The sequence below is a fragment of the Priceomyces carsonii genome (assembly GCF_900007245.1).
Source record: "Priceomyces carsonii strain CBS4050 genome assembly, scaffold: Debaryomyces_carsonii_scaffold_3, whole genome shotgun sequence".
Classification (NCBI taxonomy): Eukaryota; Fungi; Ascomycota; class Pichiomycetes; order Serinales; family Debaryomycetaceae; genus Priceomyces; species Priceomyces carsonii.
This window is the reverse complement of record NW_026946676.1, coordinates 631,231-655,063: the sequence shown is the minus strand read 5'-3', so window position 1 is coordinate 655,063 and position 23,833 is coordinate 631,231. Positions and strand designations below refer to the sequence as shown.

Sequence of the window (23,833 nt, the reverse complement as noted above, 5' to 3'; positions counted from 1 at the left end):
ATTCAAAGCGTGCTCAACTTTAGGTAACTATGATCAGTTCAATGTGCCAGTGGTAAAGAGAAAAAGTTGAATGTATAGTATGTTTATGGTGTGTGCACGACATTTTATGATACAGATGGAAGAAAATATATACATATTTTACACTTGAAATATATTACAAAATAAGACATAATTGAATTCTAAAATTGAGCTCTAAATAGACAGCGAAATACGTAATCTATAAAAGCTATGAAATTGATAACGTGAAGTGAAAAGAGAGGGCAATAAAAAAGTTTACTACTTATATGCCATGAACTCGAATATTGCACCCATATCGACATACCGCCTACCGCAGTTTGTTAAGTACTTTTGAACTACTTCCTGGCAGTGTGAAAATAGTTCTCTGTTCTGTTCTGCTAGGGCTTCAAGTTGGCCAGTAGCAAGTTTTGCAGGGCCTTTCGTGTGGAAGGAATCATAAATTGGTCTTAGTTGAGTCTTTTTAGCTTTGTCAACATCAAATATGGATTGTAAATAAAGTAACTGATTATATAGTGCTTTATCACTATATTTGTATCTCATTATACCTTTACAGCCCTTGGCAGTCCCTGATGCACCTATGCAACGTTTTCCGTACACTGATATTTGTCTAGTGGTGATTCCACATGCTGAATCGTCGCAAACTAGCCAGCCTGCGTAATATAATGCAATATGTTTCCGTATGGTATATTCTAATTGAGCGTTGATTTTTAAAAGGGGAAAAGAGAACTCACATCTCATGCATGAGATACCATTGAACGTAACTTTGTATTCTTGTGAAGCTTGAATACCGCCAAACCTAAATTTATTACCACATTTACATTCCATTACGAAGTAACTGGTTTGTCTAAATCTTTCTGTGTCAGATATGTTAGATTCGAAGGGCAATAGTTCTCCATTTGAGGCCTCACTTGATCTCGCTTTTAAAACGTATTTCTTAGTATCTATTCCGAGTGAGCTCGCTACTCTAGTTATATCAACACCATCAATTCTTTCAAGTAACCTTTCTACTGGGGCAAATATTTGCTTTTCAAGATAAAAATTTGCGTCAGGCTTTCTCCCCTGCTCATTAGAATAAAGTTCTTGAATAGCTCGAGATCTTTCCGCAGGCGACGATTTATCATCTTCACTCACAGGAGCAGTGACCACGTAAGTGATAACACTTCCAGCCTTGATGACTTTACCTTGTTCTCTTAATCTTAAGGCAACTTGTACCGGCGGCATCGTCTTACCGTTAGGATAATTTTTTGGGTCCTTTGATAATCTCGTATTAATCTTAAACTTGTCTACCTTTATCTCATTTGAACGAATCTTAGTAGTCATTTCTTCTAGATAATTGTACGCATCACTTAGAGCTTGCTCAGGATCCAAATCGGATAAAATTTTATTCAAAATAAAAGTTGATATATCTTTGGACAATTGGCAATATTCACGACGACGCATGTCAAGCCCTTTCACCTCGAGAGTACTAACTACCTCCCCTGTTTTACGGTCTAAGGTGGCATTCATTGCTGCGTACTTTTTCTTCGCATGCAACAATAATCTCTTAAATATATTATCGATATCAATCTCCAAAAGTTTGTAGCGCTCGTTCACTTGCAACTTAAACTGCTCTCCTATCTTGATAGCTTCATCATAATCATCCACTCCGGTGTCAATCATAACAGAGTCAGTATCACCATATACAACTCGCAACCCTATCGACTCTGCCAATTGTCTCGTATCCATTAGAATCTCTCTTCCTTTGTTGGTGACCAACATAGCCAAAGGCTTTGCATAAAATCTAGAATTCACGTAACCCAAGCAACCGTACATCGAGTTTGCAGTCAACTTAAGCGCGTGCTGCTTGATATCATATTGGGCTCTTTGGAATGGAGTGTTACTAGGGTCTTTAAGAAGTTTCTTGACCTCACCACGACGACTGACTAAAGTGTTCAATAATCTCGGTAAGACACCTGGACTGGACTCAGAAGAGGGTAAGGTAGGCATATCTCTGTCCTCATCTAGGGTGTTGTTAAACTTGTCACGATCAACTGTTGTAAAGCAGATATTAAACTCTTGAATGATGCTAGGATATAATGAGTTGAAGTCCATGACCAAGATATAATTTTTGTGTAAGCCTTTTTCTGGTTCAAAGACAAGACCACCTTGGTATTTTGGTTTCTTATTAGATGTTATTGTAGTAGAATCATCATCCGCAGATTCTAAGCGTGCTTGTTGCTGATAATTCGTATTCCTGTGAAACTTATCTTCTTTGTCTGGGACTATGTAATTGTTCTTCCTGAACTCATGTAGTAAAATGAATTCATTTCTACCTGCTCTTGTACCACTCAATGTGTGGGACCAAGCATTTCCAGCGATATTTGTTAATTGCTTAGATAAAGACAAGACTTGAATTGTAAATGCTATTTCTGCTGTGACCTTAACATTTGTTGCATTTTCCTTCAACGCCATTAACAAAAAGTTTGCATCATCTGAGTACTTCGGATTCTGGAAGTTTATTTCAAGAGAAGGTAACTTCTTATGACAAACAACATCATACATCTCTGGTAAGTCCCACGATTGGCATTTTAGCGTCAACGACTGTCCCATCTCATTTGCAATGTCGCAAAGTAATCTTCCTTGAAATATTTCACGTATTTGTAAATTGTTATTAAAGCCAGAGGTGTTACGGCCAAACCTATCCGGCCACGCTTTCCTGTTTCTTCGCCCAAAAGTAGACCAGGTAGTTATCTTTAAATCATGCATCCTATGAACTAAAACATCCAAAGAGATGTTTTCCAACCTGTGTCCTACAAATACATCAGGGTCCGCATTCTTAATTAAGGCTGATAAACAGTTCAATAACACCTTTTCATTGGGGAATGCCTTGACATTAATGTTTTGTTTTTGAGCCATTTGTTGTAATCCTGGAGGGACAGCGACAGACCCCACGGGTCTCACTAAAGTAATAAGCTCGTTTGGCTGAAGACTTCCATCAATAGGAACATCTTGCTGCAAATCTCTATACGTAGCGATTGAAACTGACACTACTTCCTGCCTGTTCTCCTTTGCATTCATAAGAGTTTGGACTCCAATTGAGGTAACTGTAAGACTGGGAGGCGGAGGAACATGCTCATAAAGTGGCTTAACACAACCTGGTGAGCTTACTACTACTTCTACTTGGCAATGAGATGTGTTTTGGATAGCATTAAAGTCACCGTTTGAAATCTCTAACCAGCAAGGTCCCATAATGTTCCTTTGCATAACGAATGACTCGAAGATGTTGGTATTGGTACCGAAGACATGAAAGAAAGTCTCACCTTCCAAATTTGAAGGCATTGTGAGATGTCTGTTCTTGGATGTCTTGAAAGGAAGTATGACCTTTAAATACTCTGTTTCTTTTGGAATATCTGGCAATTCGAAAGCATACTTCATAGTCTCTGGTTTTGCTTTGAGCTCATCTAAGTCATACTGCTCTAGTAATAGAGGCGCTATCTCTTTGTGCACGTCACGGGGAGTGATTCTGTTCTTTTCTGATTCCTCTTCACCGAGCCTATATTTTCGAGGCAAGAAATAAATCTCTCTATATAAGCCATTGACTTGAACGACACCTGACACTAATTCGCCATCAATTGTTTTAATCTTTCCGAATAAAAGTAAAGTATCATCAACTTCACAATAGTCTAGCCAGAACATTTTGAAAGAATCCTCTGTCTCACCTTGAGGGACCACTTTTGATTCATCCAATTTTACAGTGTGGCTGATCGTTTGGTGATTCGTTGGTCTTGAGGGAGATGATGAAAGCGCTATTGGCGCTTTGACGGAAGAAAAGTTTATATCCTTGTTTTTATTGACTGCTGATGCTCTTGGTTTTCTCGCAATAACGATATCATCCTCTGAATCCTCATCTGAATCTTCAGGGGACAGCTCCATCTTAACGACCAGTTCCTCGGTACTCTCCATCTTTATCTTATTGTCATCGGCTAAAATTTCTTGATCGGCTTTAGAGGGCGTTGCTTCTCCCTCCGGAGGAGATGATGGGGCTTCTAAATCTGGGAAGTCATCATGCAGCTGGTGTTCTATATGCCTTTTCGGTTTTTCTGATTTAACAGTAGAGAAGTCAAATTTGCTTTTCTTTGCCACCTTTCCAGCGGAAGCTGATTTAGAAGAGGTAAACACATTGGTCTTTTGTCTCTTAACTGATGGAGTACTTTCTTGAAACTCATCGAGAATATCGTCAATGTTTGCATCTACTTTTTTGGATGGCGCACTTTTCTTATCACTTGGCTTGAAGTAATTGCTAATTTGTGCTGTTTTAGTAACCTTTTGGATTCTTTTTTTGCTTCTCTTTTTATTTCCTTTCGATGAATCCTCGACTTCTTCTTCGTCAGAATAATATGCGGGCCTAGATCTCTCGTCCCACTCATCGACACCGTTATCAACATAGCCTTCTCCATCATCGTCAACTATGAAATCATCGTTCATTAATTGCTTCCTCTTGTGCTTGCGATATGTTTCTTCGTCAACCTCGTCATAGATACCACCAGTTTCATCTTCATCATCAGAATAACTTATTAAGCTTGTACCTGCTTGACGCGCTTCTCTGAGCTGTCGAAGTTTTTCACGCTTAGCTGCTTTCAACAGCATTTAAAATCCTTTCTTCTACAAAGTTTCAAAGTCTATAATTTGGAGAACCTTTGGAAACTCAATTCAAAATGTTTTACTATATATATTAGACGCGTAAATGCAGTTCACGCTTTTTTCTTTTGCACGCGTTTTCCAAAATACAGTATTGAATTTGGCTGCGAACTTTTACAAGTTACCGAAAAGTATCATTCTCTTACATTATATAACACACCTGTCAAAAGAACTGAGATAAGTATTAGAGATCGTAGGGATGTGAAACCGAAGAAAAAAGTTTAATTAATTAGGGTCCAGTGAAGGCCATATTGCTATCCAGAATTAGAGCTATTAAAACCACTCAAAGACCACTAGAAAGCAAATTTGAGATTAATTTACCAAAGTTTTCCAAAAGACTGCTATCACCGAGGATGCTATTGATTATGTCTCTCACAAAATGAGAGTTTCTGACTGCATTAAGAAGTTCAGGGAGTGTGATTGCGTGAGATCTCAAGATCCGAATGAGGAAGGTTGCAATTGGAGCAGCTAACTGCGGATCAGTAAAAAGGTGTTGAATAACAGAAATTCCTAAACCTGAATCAGCAAGCGAAGCAAAAATGTCATTTAAAAGAGGATTATCTCTTTTGATCAAATCTCTTACGGCTTCTGAGTCGAAAATTTCTGAAAGTTCTTCGATTGACCTTTTTGAGGCAGGAGTACTAGTGAATTGACGAAATAATTCTGTGCCAATCCTTAATAAGCCTGGTAAAACATTCGGATCTTTTATGGTGAGTTCAATAACCTGTGGTATAAGGCCAGATTTTTCGGTTGCAATCAAGACATTAGTAAGATTCACAAAGTTATTCTTCAAAAGAAAATCGAGTCCATCAGCAGTGAGCTCCAAAAGCCTAGGACTTAACAAAACCGTGTCAAAAACAATATTGGCTAAATTGGTCTCCTTCAAGGCTGCATTGATCAGGTCCAATATTGGAAGATTGGATCTTTCGCTAAGTACGACGCCCTCATCGTTTTGTTCGAACTCTTGCATATATTTCTTCAAACCTTCAACTAAAACATTGACAACAAGTTCTTCAGAGTCTGCTGTATTGCTAAAAGCGGACGCAATTGCTTCGGGTGTGATTTTAGGAGTATTGTGATGGATGTCCTCAGCCAAAGCCGGTGTTTCAGGACTCTCAGCTGGTAATCCTGAGGTCAAGGTGGCATAAGAAAAGGCGAGAGCTGCGGTGAGTATCGAGAATTTCATAGTTATGTTTTATGTAGCGTATTTGCAATTTACAATTATTGGGCCGAGATGGCTATCTTATATTATTTTTCCAGGCAGATTAAGGTAATCAAAATTGAAGTTGCAGCACTTCTTATGCTAAAAATTCCCCCCTCCCTGAGTTGAAGATGTTTACACAGTTCAGAATGGCGTACTAGTTACCATATTTGATCTAACTTGGATTTTCTTTTTAGTTCTTTCCTTCAATATCTTGCGTGAACCTATTTGGGTATTTGATTAGATGTACTCTGCTTATCTATATTAGCGAAATGGGCCTGGCATGGCAAAAAAATTAAAAAAATAGACAGAAAATCCTCTTAGTATTTTGAACATTGAAGAGAGAACGTGGAGAAAAGCTAGAACAAACATAGAACAATTGCCAGAAAAACTCGCCTTCTTTAGCAGTTAAAAAAGGTGGAAGTATCATAGGCAGAAAAAGATGTCTCATCCCAAGCGCGGAACTTCATCGTTTTGTCTATGTCGTAAAATCTACTAATGCGACATTAATATACGTCATTACGCTCGTTATCGCTTAACATTATAACAAGCTTTATTCTGTACTTGTGGAAGTCTAGTTGAGGAGACTAATTACGTTCCGAACTAAGGGATTGATCTAAACAAATATGTCTTTTGCTAATTATGACCTTGAGTCCCAAACTCTGCTGAAGCTGAAGCGAAACCCTCTACCTTCTGCTAAACAGTCAGAGTCACAAAATGAGCTAGATGAAATAATAAACAAGACATCAAAGCAACTTCTGGTATTCGCAAATTTGATTAGTCAGTTTAACTCAAGACGAAAGCAAATTGGTACAAGAAGAGACTCATCTCAATTGAGAGATGACCTTGATGAAATTACACATAAGATTGGAGATTTAGGTGCGGCAATTAATACTTTAATACAAAACGTGTCGCTGTTGATCAACAAAAAGCAGCTAAATGATCAAAAAAATCATTTGAAGATAACTGAGAAGCAAATAGTCATAAAAGAAAGAGTCACTAATGAGTATAATGAATTGAATAAACAGTTCCAAAGGCTGAGAAGAGCCTACGAGGAGAAAAAACAGAACCATTTACTAAACGAGGCCAAATCACAAGACGCTTATAATGAAAGAACTCCATTAGTCGGACATGAACCTCTGCAAGAACAGAACCAGGTGCAAGTTGAGGAGCAAGTGGAGGATCAGATCGAAGATACAGATCTTCAATACCATATTGCCTTAACTCAAGAAAGAAATCGAGAAATTGATCAAGTCACCGAAGGAATACAAGAGGTAAATGCAATCTTTAAAGATCTAGGAGAGCTTGTGAATAGACAGGGTGAGCAATTAGATACAATCGAAGACAATATTCTACAATTACACGGAAATACTCAACAAGCAGACCAGAAATTAATTAAGGCACATGAGTATCAAAAGAAAAAAGGAAAATGGACTTGTATCCTCTTAACCGCCTTATGTATATTCGTATTGGTAGTAGTTTTGGCAATACTTAGCTAAATAGAATCAAAAGAGAGAACACTAAGCACAATAATTATATATCACGGATCAGATAAAAACCGAAGTAAAAGAAAATAGCCTCCCATAACCAGAATAACTTCAAATATAAGCTAAATTTAAATTTGCTGTCATAATTCAATCTAAAGGATCCATTTCAAGCTCCTCGTCATCATAATCCGAATAATCACTATCATCAGGAGTAGTCGCTTCATCTGCATCACTGAAGCCAGCTTCCTTGCGCCTCCTTAATCCACTCGAGTGGTTCAGAGAAGTCTCAGCAAACGAATGATCCTCATAGGAGTCTGCAAAATGGTGATTAGCTTGTTTGGCTTCCTCTAGTTTCACTCTACAATAGTTTGCTCCTTTCTGCAAAATGGACTCAGTTGCTTCCAAAAGCTTTTCTTTATTGCTCACGACAGCCAAAGTAGCTCCTGTAACAGCACCGAGACCAAGAGCAATCTTGACAGATATTGGAACTAAAATATTGTTAGCAATCGTAACACAGTTGATGGAGCTGATCTATATATTTGCCCTTCTTCCTCAGGTTCTAAATATCCCATTAAGAATAAGGAGCAAGACACAAATAGCTTCACATAGACCACAATAAACAAAACTACTTACTGAAGTAAGGCATTAATTGAAACCTTTCTTTCTTGACGTGGAAAAAGACTTAAACGTCAGCTTAGCTCTCGATAACGGATTGCCCCAGAAATCGAGAACTGAAGAAAACTAAAAAGAAAGCATTAAATTTAGAAGAGAAACGGAAAAATAGTAAAAGCAGTGAGTGTATTTGGCAGGTTATATTCTACTGATAGCTTACTATAGTGTTATTAAGAAACGATGAGTCATAGTACTAAGATGATAACCTGTGAACATGTTGCGAAAATTTCTGCCCCTATTTATTGAGATATAGGTAATGAATAATACATTAGCTTTATTGAGTAGAAATCGATGACTCAAGAAATTGTATTAACGAGACCGTTGGGATTGTGTGAACACTTTCTTCGATCTAGAACTGTTTCAGGGTTTTATGTCAATTTTGCTGTTACTGGTACTTATTCTTTGGACTTGAAGGAAGACTTGAGCATTGTATTTAAAAGTCTAAGAAAAACTATTCTTGATTATCATATTTTGATTTGTAATGTCTTTAAAGATACTGATTTGAACGATTGCATACTCAAACCCATAGAGCTGGCAAAATTTAGCGATATCGTGGTTATCGAAGATTCTGATGTGTTTTTAGATGGAGAAGACACAATTAACGAAAAATTCATGAAAAGAGTCAACGAGGAAAAGTTTGATTTGTACAAAAATTCACCTTTATTCCGATTATTCATAATAGGGAGACATAATCTCTGTGCTGTCTTTGAACATACGATCGCTGATGGAGTGGCTGGTGCTCTCTTTCACGAGCTATTTTTGGAGAATCTAGCGTTCGTGATGCAATTCAGCAACAAAGAAATTTTAGAGATTGACTATGGAATCAGTGAAGCTGACTGTAATATAGAATTTGCTTCTCTATTTAACTACGAAGCAGATTTTAAGTTTTTGCGGCATTCGTTACCTCCGCCGATTGACATCTTCATGGCAGATCCGAAGTTAAGATATGGCGAAGCAAATTATTTTGACAAAATAATTCCCGACAGTCATCCAGATAAATGGGAGGGATTTCATCCAGCAGAATTGAATTATTCTATTGCGTTTAAATTAGTGAATTTGACGCCTTCTGATCTTAAAAGTGTATTATCAAAGTGCAAAGATATGAAAGTATCATTAACGGCATACTTCTGCGTTGTCGCCGCTCTTACCTTGCAGCCATTATTTGGAGATAAGAAGCACACTTCTCACAGGGTTGCAATATCTTTAAGAAGGCACCTAGATCTAAGAGGCGTCCCTACAGAAAGCCAAAACAATTCAAAATGCTTTAAGCGTAAGAAGTTAGGTTCAAATGCATTTGTAGGATTGCCTGAGAATTTTCCACCGTTTACGGACTTTTCCTGGGACATGGTGAAACAAGTTAACAATCATATAAAACTCGTGGCTACTAATAATAAAGTTTTCAACACTCTTCATAGTTTTCAGATAAATTATGATAAATTGGGTGAAAATCCTAGCTATTTTGAGTCAACTCTTGGTTATCCAAAACAAGATGCTACAAAGATCTCCAACTTAGGGTTTATTAACTTTCCAATTTACCAAGTTGTCAATAATGATTTGACTATAGAGAACTTGATATTTTCTCAAGATATGTCTCCCAATACAAGTGAGTTCATGTTTAATATAGTTTCAACACCAATAGGTGGCATGAATATAGTTCTTAGTTTTCATGACGATAAAATTGATTCTACTGGCTCTATGATATTTGATAACTTGGTCGTTCAATTGAAAAGAGCTATTCTTCAATACTGCACTTAGAATTATATAGTCATACATAGTTCAACTCTTTGCACGTGCCATCGTAGTCCGATTTCTTGATAATCTATTCAGATACAACTGATTGTAAGTGTGATTAGGATAAAGAGTCACATTCGTGATGAATTATGATGCCAATACGTATGAATTGCTTGACGAAGATGTTGCGGTATCAGATGGCTCTAGGAAGGAATTGAGATCCCGAAGAACAGGTTCATTTATTAATCAGGAAAGAATTAGAGAGGTGAAGCGATTCAATGATTTCAAGACTATTGACTGGTTAGAAGATGAATTGTGTACCCATAAGAAACGTGTTCAACGAGCTCAGAAACAAAGTGATCGTGCAGTCAGTTTTAAGGACAAGCTCTTGTCTACCAGTCTTAACTGGGTCATACTCGCTATAATGGGTATTATCATTGGAATAATTGCAAGCATTTTGAATATTGTTACGGCTTGGTTGGCAAGTATAAGAATTGGACGATGTAAGAATCATTTTGACTTGAACAAGAGTTTCTGTTGCTGGGGTGAAGGTGAGGAATGTGGAAGATGGATGGAATGGTCGAATCATATAATCATCAACTATAGTATATACATCATCTTCTGCTTAGCGTTTTCTTCTGCAGCTGCAATGTTGGTTATAGTGTATGCTCCTCCTGCGGCAGGCTCTGGTATATCTGAGATTAAGTGCATAGTGTCAGGTTTTGTTACAAAAGGATTTTTAGGTTGGGAAACGTTAGCAATAAAAACCATAGGCTTACCCTTGGCAATTGGCTCTGGATTGAGTGTTGGAAAGGAGGGCCCAAGCGTTCATTATGCTGTCTGCGTTGGGAATATGGTAACTAAATTAGTGAAAAGATACAGAAGAAGTGCATCCAAAGCAAGAGAATTTTTGACAGCGACATCAGCAGCAGGTGTTGCAGTGGCTTTTGGGTCGCCAATGGGGGGAGTTCTATTTTCAATCGAGGAAATATCATCTGTGTTTCAATTATCTACTATCTGGAGATCTTACTTTTGTTCGCTTGTGGCTGTGACAACAATGGCTGCGATAAATCCGTTTAGAACTGGTCAATTGGTTATGTTCGAGGTAACATACGACACCGTCTGGCATTATTTTGAAATACCTATGTATATTATCTTGGGTATCTTTGGTGGCTTGTATGGGATTATCGTTTCGAAACTTAATATAAAGGTAGTATCATTTCGAAAGAGATACCTTGCCAACTTTGCTATCAGAGAAGTTTTATTTCTTTCATTATTGACGTCATTGATATCATATTTCAATGAGTTCTTGCTTCTAGAAATGACTGAGTCGATGCAAATCTTATTCCACGAGTGCGATAAGAATTTTAAGCATAAAATTTGCAACCCAGAATCTAATAAAATTAATATATTCTTGTCATTGATATTTGCTACTATTGCAAGGATGGCTTTCACCATAATCACGTATGGTTGTAAAGTGCCAGCAGGAATATTTGTTCCCTCCATGGCTGCGGGAGCCACTTTTGGAAGGGCCCTTGGATTGATCATGTCAAGCTTGCACCAAAGATTCGAAGACTCTGTAATATTTCTGACCTGCTCCAACGGAAACAAATGTATAATTCCAGGTACTTACGCCTTCTTGGGAGCTGCTGCGGCTCTCAGTGGAATTACTCAACTTACTGTCACGGTTGTAATTATCATGTTTGAGCTCACTGGAGCTGTGCGCTATATAATTCCCACCATGATAGTGGTCGCAATTACTAAGAGTATCAATGATAAATGGGGTCATGGAGGTATTGCAGACCAAATGATTAGTTTCAATGGCCTTCCAGTAATTGATTCAAAGGAAGATTTTTCATTTGATGCTACTGTTGAAAGTGCTATGACTCCTGTCGTAGTAACTTTTGTCTGCGACGAAAGCGATTTGATTACTGTCGGTAAGCTTAAAGACATATTAAAAAGGACTCCTTATCGAGGATATCCCATAATTCAATCTCCAAGTCAACCCAGAATTGTTGGATATATCCTACGCTCAGAAATTTTAGAGATATTACAAAGGAACGAGGAAGTTGATGATAACGCACTTTGCAACTTTGAAAAAAGTACAAGGAACTCTTCCAATAAAGTCGACTTTTCATCAATTATAAATCGCTCCCCCTTAACAATACACATTAATACGAGTTTGGAATACGTTTTTAATATTTTTGCACAAGTGGGGCCCAGATACATTCTTGTGGAAAAAGAGGGACTATTGGTCGGAAACATAACGAGGAAAGATATTTTAAGATACGGACATACTCTCCATTCCTTAAACAATCCGCACACTTCTACAACACTGGATATTTTTGAAGAGAAAGTTTGGAATCTCATGCAAACTATGGGAATGACCTTTAAAAAAGGATTAGGAAAACTTATACATAATGATGAGAATAGATATTTAAGAATTTGAAAAGAAAAGACTTGATAGTCTCAAATTCAAGCATTTGCATAATTTTAATCGTCTTTCCATTTTCCAAAGGACTTGTACTCAGAATATAAGGTCTTAAAGTAAATCCTACCGGGACCATCTAACGACGCATTCAATAGATTCAACTCTTTTGCTGAAAGAACATCAAGCACACTGTATATACCACTTGTGACAATTTTGATTACCTTTTGGTCAAAATTGTAATTCAAGCTGTAATAAATGAAGTTTAGTAATAATACATGTAAATGTTTTCTTAAAGTTCTTCTGATAGCTGCAGAAGTCGAATTTAAAGCATTCGAAAGGCTTTCTCTCCCCAATTTTGAAGGTTCACAGATATTAGTGAGCAAACGGGAATATGCACTAGCACACTCGACGTCCCTTGAAATAGTAGTATCACCAGATTTTAATGAAAGAACTTCAAGCAAAACAGCACACAATTTGATGAGTATATGATTTCTAGAAGATAACTTGAATCTATGAAACAAGAGTACTGAAGAAGTTGCTTTGGTAATTTGTTTATATGTTTCTGATTTGAGCTGAAGAGAACATCCATCATTTAACATAGATGTAAATTTCGTTAATAGACCAATTGTACTCTCCAAGGCATATTGCGTAAATAGCCACGTCTTTTCAGTAAGTAGCTTTGTTAAGGTAAATATAATAGAAATTCTTGATTTTTCATTAAGAAAATCAGCCTTCAACAGTAATACTGTCAACGATTCAACGAAGTTAGATATACTGTTCTCGGTATAATCTTTAGGAAGACAAAGAATAATGGCGTTAAGAACTGTGATTAAGGTATTGATGTCCTCCGTATTCGCTTCCCTTAAGGAATACAATAAGAAGTCGTAGGTTTCAAAATATTCGTCACTCCTCAAAGAAGATAGCCTGGAAAGAAAATCTTTCAAGACATCTTTATTGTCAGTATAGTATTTCTCCAATGATATGAATAAAGCCAACAAGTAAACGGAATTATCAAATGTTGGATACATGAATTTTGAAAGAGCACCAAATACGGCTTTTCTTAAGGAATTTAGTTCCGGTGAATCCTTGGATACCGACAAGTTTAATCCAAGTGATTTGGAGGACCTCAAGACATCCGAAGAAATAGTAGAATTGTGATCTTTTAATTCATAAAGCGTATTCAACAACCACTCTATGAAAACATAATCCTCTTGTCTATTATTTGATGTTATTTCTACTAATGAATTGACAACAACCTTGACAAACTTTTCACCAAGCTCCTTGTATTGCAAAGCATAGCTGTCGTCAGTTGAACCAAATTCATAACCTAACTGTAATATTTCAAGGGACATACCAAGCTCTGCTGAAAATTGTGACTCAGACACCGTATCATAATATTTCCACAAAATCTTAAATGATGAAGTGATGTAACCTTGATTTTCAGCAAGGCCGTAATGATGTAAATGATTTTGCCAAATAGTTCGAAATATCTTTAATGATTTATCTTTCAAATCATTTCGTGTATTATTAACGAGTTTTAATGTATTAATGAAGTTCGTTTCGATCGAAGAAGTGAATGAGGGCTGAGACAAATGATGACCTAGTGAATTTATTGCAGCATCCTGGGAGGCCTCAGACTCTGGATCAAGCGCCATCAAATACACTTGCTCGATTAACTTCTTCTTAATTCTCTTTCCAAAGCATTGTATTGGAATAAGATGTAGAAGCGAAAGTGATTTAGGATCCAAGTTAACTCGTTTTGAAACTTCAAGAAGTACAGCATCAGTTATCATATCCTGTTCAAAAATGATAGAGTTAGATTCATGAAAGAGATCCGTGAGGTCTTCAGGTTTCAGGAGATCAAAAAGTGACCCGACTAGCCACTGAATTTCTTCTTTCGAAAAGTAGTTATTAATTACAATAACCCATCTCTTGAATATAAATTCATACTCCTGGGGATTTTCTTTAAGAAACTCTAAGAAATGAAATTGAAAATCACCTATTTCCTTCTTTGATCCTGTCAATTCAAGAAACCGCAATACACAGTAATAATAATAATTGTCAGAATGATTATTCTTTAGCTGTTTTGCAATGTTTTGGCGAGAAATGCACTCGTCACCATATATGCATAATAAGTAGTAATAAAGCTTCCAATCTGTATCAATAAAGAGGGCACTATTGTCCAATATAAGCGATTTGATGGCATTTTGTTTTTGAAAGGAATTCTTAAGTAAACCTTTTACTACTGAAATAACCAAGGTCGCAACCGCTTTCTTCTCTAATGGCGGAATATCTAAAATACTTTTAAGTTCGTGCTCTGTCAAACGGTCTATTTTAGATGCAATTATATTCATATAATCTTCGCTGGACCAAATTTTATTATTAGCAATAGCTTTTGGCCAGATCAAATGAAAGAATTGCGGTACTTCTCTCGCGTTAATATATACCTCAGCCAATGACTCACCAATGCTCAATGCAATATCTCTTTCTATAGCTTCTACCGGTATTATGGTAAGAATTTGCTCGGCTTTTTCAATGGCCATCTCAACACCTACTTTAATTAAATAGTTCACCAATGCCCAATTGACATCTATAGGTTTCCGCATATTGATTTGCTTGTCATAGATCGAAAGAAAGAAATCGCCGGATAATGGCATATTTGCATCAGCCAAAGTTTTAAGTAAGGGCTCAGCCAAATCATGCAAGCTTTCTTTTGATGTTAGTAAATGATACAATTTTTCACATAGAGAAATATCCTTATTGGATAAATGGCTGATAATCAATGAGAATAAATAACGAAGCGACTCTAGTGATGGTGTCTCTATCGTTGAGTTAAGCATTTGATTAGTATTTGATTCCAAGTGGGATATGTTTTCTTTGTCGAGTACAACTTGTTTCAATATTTTATTTAAAATCTTAGTTGTCATGCAGCTCTCAGTAGAAGTGATAAAGTTTAATGTAGAGGGTAGTGCTTCCCTGAAAAACTTTGCTGTTGACTTTTTAGATAGCTTAAACTTTACTGACGACTGCGGAAGTAGATAAAGTCTTTCAATTATGGATGTCCACTCATCAGTAAATTTTGCAGATTTAATATATCGAGCATAAGATGACAATAAACTTATGGAGAGGTCGTTATCCATTTCGATATAGATCTCCTTGATTATTTGTTGTATTACCTCAAACGCCACATTAATCAAGTCTGTTGGAGAATTATGTTTGAAAAGATCCACGAACAAATCTATGAGCTTTACCTTCTTAAACGTCCTATTTCTAATGCTTCTAGTCACCTCGTCTTTACTTAGATCTTGCCAGACTTGGCCCAAAAGACTCCAAGCTTGGGTATTATATTTCCACCTCTTAAATTGGGGCGTAGAGAAGTCATTTAGTCTATCACATAGCAATTCAAATACAAATCTGGTTTTTCCTGGAAAATATACCTGTAGCTCATCTCTGATCAAAGATGATGCAGTTGATAAAATAATTTCAACTGAGTGATCTTTCGATCTCAAAAACTTGGTTATACCCTCTGTGGTATCCTTGGTCTCCATTTGGGTCCAAAATGTGAGCTGAAGCGTATATATTTATGTCTATTTTGCTCGTAAATGTAATGAACCATTTTGAAAATTTCTATATGGACTCCATCGCACTGAGATAACTAGAAGCATGGAGGAACACGAGAGGGAGCAGAATGGAAATCCAAAATGGATGTTTGGCAATAGTAGGAAACTAATCATAGCATGATAGGGACCTACAAAAAGACAATCATCGATGAAGAGAGATTACAATAACTTAATTCCAAATAAAGTAATGTTATAATTGGCTAAATAAAGAAACTTAAATTAATAATGTTTCTATCTTGTCCTTGATACCGTAAATTTGGTTCTTGATTGCAGAGGCATCATTTGTGGTGACAGAAGCCGCTATGACAGGTCTCGAAACACCACATGCTCTACCTAAAGCTGTCTTCGATGGAACAAAAACGTAAGGAACGTTCTTATCTTCACATAACAAAGGAAGATGCAACAAGATTTCAATTGGTTCGGTGTCTGCAGCCATAATAATGAACTCTGAGATACCTCTGTTCAAAGTTTTTGTTGCCTCATTAGCACCTTTTTTCAATTGTCTCAAGTTTTGGGCTTGTTGAGTGACATCAAGAATTTGTTGTGTCAAATTCGAGTCAGCAAGTGGGAAGGCTTTAGGATTAGTTGACATTGTTGCTAAATAATTCTTACGTTCTAGGCTCCTTGCAATAAGCTCACCAGTACTAATTCTAGTTGAACGACTTCTAGGACAATAGATTAAAAGCTCATCTCTTCCTTAGTACCGCTTCGCAAAAAAAAAAGTTTCTGTATTAGGACTCATAATTACGCCTTTGAGCGTATATACAAGTACACTGTCCTGTATATTCTCCCTCGAAAAAATGGGCTCAGCGAGTCTATGCCCAATAAACTGATACTGTCCCTTTCAACGAATTATTGATATATCACAACTACTGTGGAAGACTTAATCCAACAAAGTTGATAATATTAACGATCATAATATATATAGACAATGTCTGATTTATGGTAAGTAGATAAATTAGCAATGATTGCGAACAGGTGCTGAGTTTCAAGGGGTAGATCTTTGGAGGGCGGGATATGGTCATAATGAGAGAGATTCATCAAAGTAAAGCTTCGGACCCACGAAAGATACAAATAATTTCATTTAATCACGCCCTTAGAAACTTGCGCCCTTCTCACAAGCTTAAAATTCCATGCCTTGTTAGCCGTTTCTCGCGTCCAGTACTAACTCAGTATTTAGTCCTGTTTATGCTCCATTCTTTGGTGCCATTGGCTGTGCAGCTGCCATCGTCTTCACCTGTTTCGGTGCTTCATACGGTACTGCTAAGTCAGGTGTTGGTATTTGTGCCACATGCGTCTTAAGACCTGATTTATTGGTCAAGAATACCGTTCCAGTTATTATGGCAGGTATTATTGCAATTTATGGATTGGTCGTTTCCGTTTTGGTTTCAGGTTCTTTGAAACAACAGCAGGCGTTATACACTGGGTTCATCCAATTGGGTGCAGGTTTGTCTGTTGGATTATCAGGTTTAGCCGCTGGCTTTGCCATTGGTATCGTTGGTGATGCTGGTGTCAGGGGTACTGCTCAGCAACCAAGATTATTCGTTGGAATGATCTTGATTTTAATTTTTGCAGAAGTCTTGGGTTTGTATGGTTTAATTGTTGCCCTTTTGTTGAACTCAAGAGCTGATCAAGATGTTAAGTGTTAATTTGCTTCGAAAGGGTTGCGTTAAAGACCTTGTTTCTCAATTTTCACATTAACTCATAGACCTTTCGTCGCATAATTTCTTCTGTAAAAAAAGAACCTTTTTATTTAAATGCTCTTGACTCTCTTCCAGGCTCTTGACTTCTTGTCATAAATCTACGTATGAGGATTCTTTGTACCTTTATAGAGAGAATGAATGTTCTTTTAAGAGTGAATAACATTGTTTTCAATTCTTATATACGCATCTAAATAAAATAAGTCTATTTATCTATGTATACTTTACCTATTTTGACAACAATTTCATTTCGAAGACGTTTTAAAAGCTCGTGGACACTTTTCGGAATGCTGGTCCCAGATGATTTCAAAATCACCCTCCAATCATAAGGTTTGGTTTCGCTTTCTATATTCGCTATCGCGTATTTATACAAAGATTCCCCCTCTTCAAGTTCTTCGTCCTTGACCTGAGACTCATAAGAATTTATCAATTCTATGATAACAATGACATCTGGCAAAGTGAACTTATAGTATGAACTAATTAGAAAAGGGAGTATTTGGCTCAACAATAACGGACAAAACTTCCTTGGTAAGTGATTGAATCTTATCAAATGTATTAATCTGGATAACCTCTTAATTGCAGAATTGCTCTGATTATCTTGTCCCAAACTTCTGTAAAATTCGAATAGAACAGCATATGGTGCTAAGCATTGCTTTATGACAGGATGTATGTCGAGTTTATCTGAAACTTTATGTTCTACAATACCATTGATGAGTTCATCTGCAACAGGTCTGTTATTCAACAAACTATCTTGAAAAATTAAATCCCATGCAATATAATGAACCTTCTTCATACCATCAATATTGCTGGCTCCGTTGATCAGAGTTGGATCGTAGCAATTGACAAACATGTTTAGACTTTCTAAAAGAAGACCTTCTTCTAATGACTTTAACCCGTGCAAGTAATATAATTCCTTCGCCGTCGAAACAAGATTAAGCTTTGCACATATCGTCAAGCCCCATTCTAAATCGTCATTCGTTCTATAGACATATTTTGGTAATACCTCTGCGACAACTTTTCTGTTGTTAACAGATAGCTGCTTTGAAGTAGCAATTTCGGGGTTAAGTAGAAGACCAATGCCAACAGGGATTAAGCTATGCAAATTCAAACAGTTGTAGGCATGAATCATTAAAAAATAATCACTTATTGTTTTCTTATTGATGAAGCTCTCTAGGGAGTCAAGATCAGATATTGAATAATAGCTATCTAGGTATCCCTTCATTTCAAATAATTTGGAAACGTATGATGAAGTGGCGGGATCAAGCTTGAAAATGGCCTCTAGGACCTTTAAAAAATTTCCTTCCATGACATCAACATAACTATGTTCAACAATATCAAATAAGTCATCACCATCGCTCGATATAGCAGGTGGAAGCTCACTAATAGCAACCTTGTAAAACTCCTTATAAAGGTTCTTATCGTCCCTGACTTGGTATAACGCCAATGCAGAATAAATTTCATACCAATTATCGCATAAATTCGATATGGTTTTCGGTAATCCAGTTAAGATGCATATAAGGTCGTATATTTGACCTTTAATTATGGATAACTGCGGCAGAGTGATACCTTCAACCATTTTAGAATAGATATCCCTGAACTCACAACAAGCTAATTTCCACTGAGGAAATTGGCCCTTTAATGACATTGTAGAATAGTTTGATAACAAAGTTTTGAAATCAGATATTACCGTGTATAACTTGGGCTCACTTTCTTTTAATTCTTCATAATTTGAGTGTGCAATTGCCTCACCAGCCTGAGTAACCATCCCACGCAATATGAGTTGACTTATATACGTGTTCCAAAACTGATGATGCAAGTAAGGTTTTGGGCTGTTTATAGCAACTGATTCTACTAATTCATTATCAGGCTTAGCGTCGTACTTGTTGATCCATTTTGATATTAATTCTGGTCTCACGTTGATGTCGGAGTAAAAGCAATTTGCCTGAATACACTCTAAAATATTCATTAAAAACTGAAAATTTTCTAAATCTTCATCTTTATTGTCACTATTGGAGTTTGCAATCGAATCTTCTTCATTATTTCCGTTAGGGCATTGAGAAAGCTCTTTAATGAGCCTATCAAGGGCCTCTATTATTCTAGTAAAACTATCACTTAATTTTTGATTTTTTACTTCTTTTGAAGCATTAATCCCTATATCGTTTGAAGAGGTGATTAACCCAATTGGCTCGTTCTCTATATCCAATTGTCTATAATCTTCAAGTAGTTCCTCTATCACCTTATAAAGACCATTTACATATTTACAATAAATTTGGGACCATTGGTTCTCATTCAAGCTTTCCTTATAAATCACTTCATCAAACTCAAATGGGGGAATTTCTCCAGTGTCTAACCATTTCCTTAGGTCGACTTTGTTCGCTTTCACTGGTTGTTTCATAGATCCAAGTCTCATTTCATCATTGCTCAGTGATTCTGATATACCCTCTGTACCTGATGAATTATTAGTGCTATCATCAGGAATCTCTAGCATTTCAATGTCTTCGAACTTGTTACCCGACATTTTACTATATTACGAGATTATTTTATGTATTGTTCTATTGAAAATTATATAGGATATAATTGTTGATGTTTCGATAAATATTGTGCGTGCGAATGATCAACATTCAGAATCCATCAACTTCTAACATTAATCTTTGCAACATGTGCTTATACTTATAGCAAGTTTTGAGCTTTTGCTTCAGTTTAGGTATTTGATACTGAATATTTTCATTTCTTGACTCAACTGTACCGAGATAATCGAAAAGTAACCATCTTTTAATCAAACTAGCATCAATTAAACCAAATTGTCCTTTAGTTATGTACTCTCCAGAAGCCGTTCTCCGTAAGAGTCTCCAATCACTGGCAAGCGGAATACCAATAGAATCATTTTCTGCCCCTTTAGTGATACTAAGTAATTCTCTCTGACATCTAAGTAGGATATCTTCTATGTCATCATCATAATTAAGATTACTTAGAAGGTATATGGCCCCATTGCTAGTTCCAATGACTGCTTCTGGTTTTGTTAAGCCCATCTCTGAAACGGTTTCACTGTCACCCTTCTTATCACTATTGAAGGAGGGAATAGCCTTTACAACATTAATTTGGTCTCCAATGTTACATGCCATAATATTCTTTGTCTTAGTGATTTTTTTTTCAGTATTCATTTCGAGTAATGCAAGGTTCCCTAAAGAATCGCCATAAGCTAATTTCTGGACTTTGTTCTGCACTTTGCTAGATATTAAGTCAAAACTGGTCAAGAAGTCCGGTTCATGTTCGCAATCGAGCTCTTTAATACTCACTTGAGAAAAGTCGTCATCTTCATTAGTGATGCCACCGAATAATCCTTTTAGCATGTCACCAAACACCAAAATACTACCCTGATATGACAGTCCTAACGAGATAGTCGGAGGTTTGAAGCTACTTGGAGAAGCAACCCATTCTAAAACATCTGAGTCACCCCGTAACGTAAGCTCGAAGCAAATATTTCCTGACACGATGAACGAGAGTTTATCTTCATAGACAGGAGTGATAGATTGTAATGAAAGAGCCGATGAACTAGATAATCCTGCAACATCTGCTTTAGGAAGCTGTATGATTTTGGAGTCTTTCACGTGGAATAACAAAGCAAGCTCATTTTTGTTGGAACTATTACATAAAGCAATGAATCCATTTTCAATTACACTGGAAGCAAGAATAATCTCTGAATGTGAAAAAGGAACTAAGTCAACTAGGTCCCAAGCTTCCTCATGAGGAAATTCAAAAATATCGACTTCTTTCATAGATAAATTATCAATAAGTTTTAGGCTTGAGAACTTTTGAAGCTCTTCTGTTAAGTGATGCGGTCTAAGTGTAACAGATAGTACAACCGAATAGTCACTATTAGGAATATTGCTAGATTTAATATTGAGAGAATTTGAATAAATTGCACGTTCGCTAATACCAGAGCTTTTGTCCAGGATTTTGTAAATTTTCAAGTCTCCATTGTCCAGTATAGTCACAAATGCAGATTTGGTCAAGAATTTAACATCACGTAAATCTGCGAGATCAGTCAACTCAAAAATCTCATAAAACTTTAAATAGGGACTGTATTTTGAAAATTTGGCACATCTGCCATTGAATAAAATGATCTCATTTTCCGTGTTCTTTGTTATTTTCATAGGCAAGCCATTGAAACAGTATTCTTTTTTTTTGAAGTCAATTAATTTGCCTGTTTCACAATCATAGCAGGACTGAAAAAAGTATCCCTCGGAAGTCAGCACATGTACCCATATTTCTTTGAGGTTATCGCTACCATATGAGAGAGCACAAGAGAAGATTGAGCCACTTTGTGTCAACTTATCGTTCACTATAACCACATTAGCTACAGAGGAAATTCTTTGCAATTCAATGTGACCATCCCAAAAAGCTATTAAAAGCATTGCCTCATTGCTTCCTAACAGTACCAAGTCATAACTTGCAATTTGTAATTCCAATGGCATCTTAATCAGGTGAAGGAAAACAGGACCTCTGAACATTATTAATTCTCTGTCCTCTGTGAAGAAGATAATAGAGCCGTCCTGCAGCACATTGCCCTCATTTATATTATATACAAAGCTTTTATCACCAATCTCAAGTTTTGAGGCACCCAACTCAACATTTTGACCATCTATGAAATCAGAAGCTATTATATCCTTAGGAACCTCGTGAATCACAGATAAGGCAAAAGTAGGTAGATCGACCTTCAAATAGGTAAAAGCATCTTCACCGTGGAGTACTTTAATGGTAAGCGAGTTTTGATTTTTAAGAACAGATAAAAACTCACCGCTGGAGCAATTCATATTACTTAAAAGGCTGCATTCCAATTTATTTTGTTGTAATCTCCTAAACTCACCACTTTCGTACCCTCCTTGACAAACAAAGGCAGAAACTTTGTCATTTTTCTTTGAGAACTGTATATCTAAAACTGGAGGAGAGGAAGGAAAGAACTGGTTGATGTTTATAAAAGGCGCCTTTGGCAAGATTTCAAATAAAATAGATTGCGATAACCTTGATGACACGAAAAATACGTTTCTAGAGATATGGTTGATACTATTAGGTATAGTACTCATTCCTAGACTTATCATATTAAATGAATTTACCTTAACCAGTGTATTACTTTTTTTCTCTATGTTGATATAGATCAAATATGTCTTTCCAGAATTTGTAATTGCCAATATCCGTGAGTCATCTATTACTAGACAAGAATTAAAACTTTCGTAGACGCCTACATCATTCGAGTCTTGTGATATAGACTTCGTGACTACGTCCTTTTCCGGACTGTAAACTGTTGAAGAATCAATGCTATCAGATAAATTTAAGTGTGCAATTCCAGGACCTGGGAAGTAAAAAAGATGTAGACAGTTGAAGACCATAATTCCTCCTTGATTAAGGGCGACCATATTAGACTGAGGTAGTTCGAACTCTTCCAATTGTTTCGTTTGCGTTAATATCATTTTCTTGGTATCAATCTTATAGTATCTAATCGAATAGTTGAAATTGAAATCTCTGTACAACATTGCCAATGAGTTAATATCTTGTTTCAATAATGCTAGTTTTTGAACTACAATACTTCCAATCGGTAACGTCTTAATTTTAAACAAACGCTGCTCCCCTCGTTTTATTCGCTTGTTTGTAGAAGCAGTAGGGTCCTGTACCACAAATAGCTGGATAACTCCTTGAAAAAGATGAAGTACGAAATATGATGGATGGTTCAGAGGATCCACCACAATCATGGGTGATTTTTCTAGTAATTGCTGTTGTCCACCTGCATCAAATTTTATATTTTCAACTTTGACAAATTGTTGGTCATCGTAACTTATGACTAACAAATTAAATGTATCTGTTACGATGATAACAACTTCTCGAGTCCAGCCTACGAGCTTAATCTTCTCTAGAGCTAAAATTGAAACCTTTATATTCAATGAGTCTCTGAGCGAGAGTATTATTTTACCGTTTGGATCCTCCTCTATCGCATAGAACTCCACCTGGTTCAACTTCGCAATCACTAAGCATTCTTCATCTTCCACAAAAAATTGAGCAAGAACAGAGTGATTGATGCTCTTAGGCAGTCGGATCTCTGATATCACATGGACCATTACAAAATCATAACCATTTACTGAATTTAGTAATCTCAAGAAGCGATTATATCTTCCCGATTTCAAACCTTTCAACTGAAGTCTGATATTCGATGGTCGTGCGATGATGTATTTATAGATTGCAGCTATTTGTGGCTGTAACTGATGTTAAAAGGGAAATTAGCAACAGAATTTTTTAACGAATTG

At 36.6% G+C, this 23,833-nt stretch overlaps 12 protein-coding genes across 12 annotated transcripts; 5 read left to right on the top strand and 7 right to left on the bottom strand.

Moving 5' to 3' along the window:
• Positions 1–276: 276 nt before the first annotated feature.
• Positions 277–4,644, bottom strand: POL1 (DNA-directed DNA polymerase alpha catalytic subunit; the record flags this gene model as incomplete). The annotated part of the gene is made up of 1 exon (XM_062952748.1): positions 277–4,644. One exon carries the CDS (start codon positions 4,642–4,644, stop codon positions 277–279), a length of 4,368 nt encoding a protein of 1,455 aa, XP_062809620.1.
• Positions 4,645–4,978: 334 nt separating this feature from the next.
• Positions 4,979–5,881, bottom strand: PRCAT00002860001 (uncharacterized protein; the record flags this gene model as incomplete). Its single annotated transcript, XM_062952747.1, has 1 exon — positions 4,979–5,881. The coding sequence occupies one exon, from the start codon at positions 5,879–5,881 to the stop codon at positions 4,979–4,981; it is 903 nt and encodes a 300-aa protein (XP_062809619.1).
• Positions 5,882–6,522: 641 nt separating this feature from the next.
• Positions 6,523–7,395, top strand: VAM3 (SNAP receptor; the record flags this gene model as incomplete). The annotated part of the gene is made up of 1 exon (XM_062952746.1): positions 6,523–7,395. The coding sequence occupies one exon, from the start codon at positions 6,523–6,525 to the stop codon at positions 7,393–7,395; it is 873 nt and encodes a 290-aa protein (XP_062809618.1).
• Positions 7,396–7,530: 135 nt separating this feature from the next.
• On the bottom strand, positions 7,531–8,029 carry PRCAT00002858001 (uncharacterized protein; the record flags this gene model as incomplete). The annotated part of the gene is made up of 2 exons (XM_062952745.1): positions 7,531–7,871; positions 8,017–8,029. The coding sequence occupies 2 exons, from the start codon at positions 8,027–8,029 to the stop codon at positions 7,531–7,533; spliced, it is 354 nt and encodes a 117-aa protein (XP_062809617.1).
• Positions 8,030–8,346: 317 nt separating this feature from the next.
• ATF1 (Atf1p) lies at positions 8,347–9,810 on the top strand (the record flags this gene model as incomplete). Its single annotated transcript, XM_062952744.1, has 1 exon — positions 8,347–9,810. One exon carries the CDS (start codon positions 8,347–8,349, stop codon positions 9,808–9,810), a length of 1,464 nt encoding a protein of 487 aa, XP_062809616.1.
• A 118-nt stretch (positions 9,811–9,928) lies between these two features.
• PRCAT00002856001 (uncharacterized protein) lies at positions 9,929–12,235 on the top strand (the record flags this gene model as incomplete). The annotated part of the gene is made up of 1 exon (XM_062952742.1): positions 9,929–12,235. One exon carries the CDS (start codon positions 9,929–9,931, stop codon positions 12,233–12,235), a length of 2,307 nt encoding a protein of 768 aa, XP_062809615.1.
• Positions 12,236–12,279: 44 nt separating this feature from the next.
• On the bottom strand, positions 12,280–15,765 carry PRCAT00002855001 (uncharacterized protein; the record flags this gene model as incomplete). The annotated part of the gene is made up of 1 exon (XM_062952741.1): positions 12,280–15,765. The coding sequence occupies one exon, from the start codon at positions 15,763–15,765 to the stop codon at positions 12,280–12,282; it is 3,486 nt and encodes a 1,161-aa protein (XP_062809614.1).
• Positions 15,766–16,051: 286 nt separating this feature from the next.
• PRCAT00002854001 (RNA binding protein) lies at positions 16,052–16,429 on the bottom strand (the record flags this gene model as incomplete). The annotated part of the gene is made up of 1 exon (XM_062952740.1): positions 16,052–16,429. The coding sequence occupies one exon, from the start codon at positions 16,427–16,429 to the stop codon at positions 16,052–16,054; it is 378 nt and encodes a 125-aa protein (XP_062809613.1).
• Positions 16,430–16,854: 425 nt separating this feature from the next.
• Positions 16,855–17,139, top strand: PRCAT00002853001 (uncharacterized protein; the record flags this gene model as incomplete). The annotated part of the gene is made up of 1 exon (XM_062952739.1): positions 16,855–17,139. One exon carries the CDS (start codon positions 16,855–16,857, stop codon positions 17,137–17,139), a length of 285 nt encoding a protein of 94 aa, XP_062809612.1.
• Positions 17,140–17,177: 38 nt separating this feature from the next.
• On the top strand, positions 17,178–17,486 carry CUP5 (H(+)-transporting V0 sector ATPase subunit c; the record flags this gene model as incomplete). Its single annotated transcript, XM_062952738.1, has 1 exon — positions 17,178–17,486. One exon carries the CDS (start codon positions 17,178–17,180, stop codon positions 17,484–17,486), a length of 309 nt encoding a protein of 102 aa, XP_062809611.1.
• A 256-nt stretch (positions 17,487–17,742) lies between these two features.
• NUP85 (Nup85p) lies at positions 17,743–20,055 on the bottom strand (the record flags this gene model as incomplete). The annotated part of the gene is made up of 1 exon (XM_062952737.1): positions 17,743–20,055. One exon carries the CDS (start codon positions 20,053–20,055, stop codon positions 17,743–17,745), a length of 2,313 nt encoding a protein of 770 aa, XP_062809610.1.
• A 103-nt stretch (positions 20,056–20,158) lies between these two features.
• On the bottom strand, positions 20,159–23,647 carry PRCAT00002850001 (uncharacterized protein; the record flags this gene model as incomplete). Its single annotated transcript, XM_062952736.1, has 1 exon — positions 20,159–23,647. One exon carries the CDS (start codon positions 23,645–23,647, stop codon positions 20,159–20,161), a length of 3,489 nt encoding a protein of 1,162 aa, XP_062809609.1.
• Between the last annotated feature and the right edge of the window lie 186 nt (positions 23,648–23,833).